The sequence below is a fragment of the Nannochloropsis gaditana genome (assembly GCF_000240725.1).
Source record: "Nannochloropsis gaditana CCMP526 unplaced genomic scaffold scaffold314, whole genome shotgun sequence".
Lineage (NCBI taxonomy): Eukaryota > Eustigmatophyceae > Eustigmatales > Monodopsidaceae > Microchloropsis > Microchloropsis gaditana.
Genome location: NW_005803639.1, coordinates 10,811 through 15,681, shown reverse-complemented (window position 1 = coordinate 15,681; position 4,871 = coordinate 10,811). Strand labels below are relative to the sequence as shown.

The 4,871-nt window shown below is 55.2% G+C and overlaps 2 protein-coding genes across 2 annotated transcripts; one reads left to right on the top strand and one right to left on the bottom strand.

Annotated features, from left to right (window-relative positions):
- Positions 1–1,456: 1,456 nt before the first annotated feature.
- On the bottom strand, positions 1,457–2,387 carry NGA_0390500 (mad2 mitotic arrest deficient-like 2; the record flags this gene model as incomplete). Its single annotated transcript, XM_005855023.1, has 3 exons — positions 2,208–2,387; positions 1,755–1,902; positions 1,457–1,525 (listed from the first exon to the last, which is right to left on the bottom strand). Coding segments are annotated over exons 1-3 (330 nt in total), but the record flags the coding sequence as incomplete, so codon positions are not given.
- An 825-nt stretch (positions 2,388–3,212) lies between these two features.
- NGA_0391000 (Mps1 binder-like protein) lies at positions 3,213–4,611 on the top strand (the record flags this gene model as incomplete). Its single annotated transcript, XM_005855028.1, has 1 exon — positions 3,213–4,611. The coding sequence occupies exon 1, from the start codon at positions 3,232–3,234 to the stop codon at positions 4,609–4,611; it is 1,380 nt and encodes a 459-aa protein (XP_005855090.1). The 5' UTR covers positions 3,213–3,231.
- Positions 4,612–4,871: the final 260 nt, after the last annotated feature.

Genomic DNA, 4,871 nt, shown 5'->3' with positions numbered 1-4,871 from the left:
CCCTCCCTCCCTCTTTCCCTCCCTTCCTCCCTCCCCTGCCACCAGAATCTGTCAGGCGGTGAGCTCCAACGCGTGGCCATCGTCCTGTGTCTGGGCAAGCCCGCAGATGTCTATTTGATCGACGAGCCGTCCGCGTACCTGGATTCGGAACAACGCATTGCTTGCAGCAAGGTGATCAAACGCTTCATTATGCACAGCAAGAAGACTGCCTTCGTGGTCGAGCACGACTTCATCATGGCCACCTACCTGGCGGACCGGGTCATCGTCTACGAGGGCGATCCCGGCGTGGAGGCGACCGCTAACTCCCCGCAGAGCCTCTTGACGGGGATGAACAAGTTCCTGAAGCAGTTGGAAATCACCTTCCGCCGGGACCCCTCTAATTACCGTCCACGGATCAACAAGCTGGAGAGTGTCAAGGACCGGGAGCAGAAGCAAGCGGGCACCTATTTCTTCGCGGACATGGACGAGGCCTAGGAGGGAAGGAGGGAGGGAGGGAGGGAAGGAGGAAGGGAGGTCACGATTGAGGACGATTGCTCCGAGGAAGAGGAGGGAGGATGGGCGGAAGGGCAAGGAGAATGGGCCAGGAGGTGTGGGAGGGACATGATGCAATTGAAGCTGAAGGAAGGAAATGGATGAAATGATACGGTATGGACGCGAATGACGTGCGACAATCGAGTGGCACTGGAGTAGAGACAGAATGAGGTTCGGGGCACTGGTAGAGCAGAAGGGGGTATGATCCGGGCTGAGGATCAAATAAAGAAGCAAAACCGAGAGCGAGATGTCGCCCCATGGTAGACAGGAATGGGTCATTGTCGCTCTGGACCAGCCTGTTTGCGAGCTCACGCAGGGACTCCGAGGCTTCCGGCCGCGCAGGCAAAGTGCCGGCAGGCGCGTGTTCGCAGGGAGGAAAGCAAGGAGGGGAAGAGGAGGATTCAAGGTCGGGACCATGTGGCTAGTGGATGAGGAAGAAGAGAGGGACGAGTCTTGCAACCAGGGGTTAACGGCAGCTTCCGTCACGCTTCCCCTATTGCCCCTCCGACCGGTTCCAGCACTTCCCTGTTTCTTCTACTTGACATTCGTTATTGTTTGTTTACATGCCCGCAGCCGCATCCCCACTCTAAATCGTCTTCAAGCGGGACGGCACGGGCGGTGTTGCTCTCCCTACGCGGCTTCGGACCACCACCCGCATGTGTGGCGACACTTTGCTTTCTGCCCCTCTTTCCCCCCCTCCCACGCCGAGGTCCCCCCAGCTCGCAAGATTCAGATATGTTATTGCCCCCTCCATATCTCCCTCCCTCCCTGTTCCCCTTCCTCCCTCCAAGCATGCGGCGAGGCAATCCTCCGGCCCTCCCGGTGCGAATTCCCCTGAACTGATCGCCGCCGCCCACCCTTCTGGCACCTCGACATCTGCCCCTCCCTCCCTCCAGCCCTCCCTTCCTTCCTTGTCAGGTCGCACCTGCGGCCGGGTGGAAAGCAGGAGGGCGAACGTTACATCAGAGGGGAGGGGCTGGAGCTCGGCAACCTCCTGAGGGAGGAAGGGAGGGAGGGGATGAGGGAGGGAAGGAGGAAGGACAGGAGAGATGGGAGGAGGAAACGGATGAACGAGGACATTTTCCAGATGGAACATAGCCAAGAGTATGGCACGAGTCTTTGACGAAGGGGGCTTGAGTGTAAATGAGTCAGTTTAGGCACTGCCGACTCGGGAACGCATGTGTTGTCATCACGAGAGGGGGGGAGCAGACCCCGTCCCGTACCTCGGCAACGCTAAGGCGGGCGAGCAGCTTCCGAAAGGCGGGAAAGGGGTCGTCCAAGCCCCCGACAGCCAAGGCACGGATAAGCGTGGGAGAGGAGGCGAGCTCGAAAGCGAATGATTCCAAGGGCGCGTGTCCCTCCTGATCGCTCCTGTGGCGTCATGCCCCGTGGGGAGGGGTACGAGGTGAGTCCAAAGTTGTGGCATGGAAGACAAATGGTGGCTCGTGCAAGGACGATAAAATAGTGGCTTTGACGATGGAGGCATCCGCATGGGGGCGGAGGGAGGGAGTTGAGGGAGGTAGGAGGCCTGGCATCAACAGGGATGCTCGCACAACTCTATGTCTTGGAAGCCAGTGTCAGGAAGGCATGCCCTCTCGGTTGTGCGTCACAATACAATGCCTTCCAACCTGTCGTTTAAGGATTCTGTTCGTTTCATTCGTCGCCGTGCGACCTACCTGCTACCGTACAGAGTCACTATGACCTTGTCCACGGACCCTTCCATAAACATGGCCCCCGCTGCATGGAGGACCTCGTGTATGTAAAGGTTGAGGTCGGGATGTCGGCTCATAAAGACAGGTACGTCGTACTTCCTCCGGCGTTCGAAGATTGCGGGGGGATACACCCCACGGTTGTACCTGTGCCAAGAAGAGGTACGAGTGGGTGAGAGGTAAAGGGAAAGAAACAAACCAGTTCAGGGATGTTTGATAAATGATGGCTCGGGAATGAAGAAAAGAATTGTGATTTTAATTTGATGAAGGCAAAATGCGGACAAGAAGTGCTTGATGTAAGGGGAAGAGGTTTGAGAGCGTTCGGGCCAAGACTTACAGGACTTGGTGTACTGCTACCTCCAAAAATTCGAGTAGCACGGCAGTAGCTTCCTGCAATGGTCCATTATTCTTCATAAGAGCTCTGTGGTAGAGAAGTATATGGATGAATGAAGAAAAATTGGAACTCAACAAAGACGCATCTCCTCTCGCGCCGCTTCGTCGTCACCGCAACATTGCACCTCCCCTGTCCAGGTACATAGCTGTCAATAATAAAGCCAGCATACTTCCATCGATGCAAAAGTACGTAACTGTGATGTAGAAAATCGGATCACTGGAAGACGGTGCTGAACCCTCGCATGGGCTGGTTTTAGCGCTTCTTTATGGATGTCCTTGTGGTGGCACAAGGAAAGCTAGGGCTTGTAAAGCGGGAGACAAGCGAAAGCGGAGCGGTTTTACCCTCCTCTTGTCTCGGTCAAGATACCGTTCATCTCCGTTCAAACCCAGACCCTCCTCACAAATCGGCGCAAATTTCATTAGACGCCATCATGTTGATCGAAATAAGCCTATAATCATGGCTGCCAGCCACTTCTGGCGTCGGAGTCGTCCGTTTCATATCGACCGTTAGTGGCCCATGGTGTCTGCTCCTTCCCATCCTTAGAGACTCTTCCCCTGCCTCTACTTTTCCTTTACAAGAACAGACTAACAGTAGGAAATGTGGCCAACTGTGAGGACTGGAGCCAAGGCTTCTCCCAGCGATTCTTTCAGCACGTCAATGGATTTGAGCGACAGAAGCAGCGGCAGTGCAAGCGATTGCGGTATCGACCACAGCACGAGCACCAGGACGAGCAGTAGCAGCAGCATCTCATCAACGTCATCTCGTGGCTTGCTACAGTCTATTTTCCCATCCTTTTTAGGTCTTTTACCGCAACTTAGCTCCTACAGTGCTGGGGCAGGTGCGAAAGGCACCTTTAAGCCGATAAAAGAACACACGGGCAACAAACGGGTATCCCTCCACCGCTATTCCCAAGCCACTCTCGCCACAGGCATTACGCGTGCGGCTGTAGCCTGTCCTCCGACCGAAGATCCGAACGAATGGCTGGCTGTGCATACAGTGGATGCGTACAATGAACTCGCTCTGTTGTACGGGGTCATCCACGCGAAGTGCTCACCTTCCAAAGAGAGCTGCTCGGTCATGAACGCGGGCCCGGAGTTCGAATATCTATGGGCGGACAGCGATCTCCACAAGAAACCCACCAAGGTATCTGCCAAGGACTACGTGAATTTGCTGTTGTCATGGGTGGAAAAGCAGCTGCATGATCCGGCGGTTTTCCCGCCATCGACAAACATCGCCTTCCCTCGGACTTTTAAGGTGACGGTGGCCAAGATCTTCACGCGTTTGTTTCGGGTTTATGGACACATCTACCTTATGCACGCGCAGGACGTGGAACAAGCGGGGGCTATGAGTCACCTCAATTCTTGCTTTAAGCACTTCATCTTCTGCGTCCTGGAGTTCGACCTGGTAGAGGACCGGGAACTCGTCCCCCTGCACCTCTTGATCCGCAACATTGTCGCAGAAGATACGCGGAAGCAAGCAGCAGCCCGACCCTCCATCCCTGCTGTCTCATCCTCGTCGGCTAACAGAGGGCTGGGATGGGGCAGGCCCTGCCAAGCCGCGGTGTCGGCCTCCCATTCACCGCACCAGGCGAGAATGCAGCGCCTGCGTAGCAACAGTGGCCACAGCACCAACAGCTGTAACTTGAGACCAGCAAACAGCGCTCAAAAACCGATGCCCTCGACCCGACAGGAACGATCGTCATTTCCGTCTCCGTTATTCCCTTCTTCACCCTCACCTTCCACCTCCTCCTCTTTTTCCTCTCCCAGCACCTCCACTCTGTCCCCCTCATTGGCATCCAGATCGCCAAGAGAAGAGCACCGCATGCCGCGCACTAATAGCACTGGCACTGATGGTGGGCACTGCAGCACCAGGCACCGCATAAGCCCGCACGGACACAAGGGCAAAGAACCGAGAGCGGGGCCACGAAAGTTGCTTGTAGGGAAGCCGCATGACGCCTTAAGCCCGGTCAAACTTTAGAATGTGAATTTTGATTTGCAGGCCCACAAAAGCAATTTGAAAACGATGATGCGTGTTCATCAACGAACGGGAAACTAGAAGGCCGATTGGGCAACTTTTTTTGCGTCCACCGAAATCTTCGTACCACCCACATCCTACGTGTTCATATTTGTTTTCTTCCGATCGAAATCACGCATGGCTTACCAAAATGTAAGCAGGCACACAAAGTCTTTTCAGCTTTGTCCACCATGAAGTCGAATGCAAGAGTCGAATACCTTGTA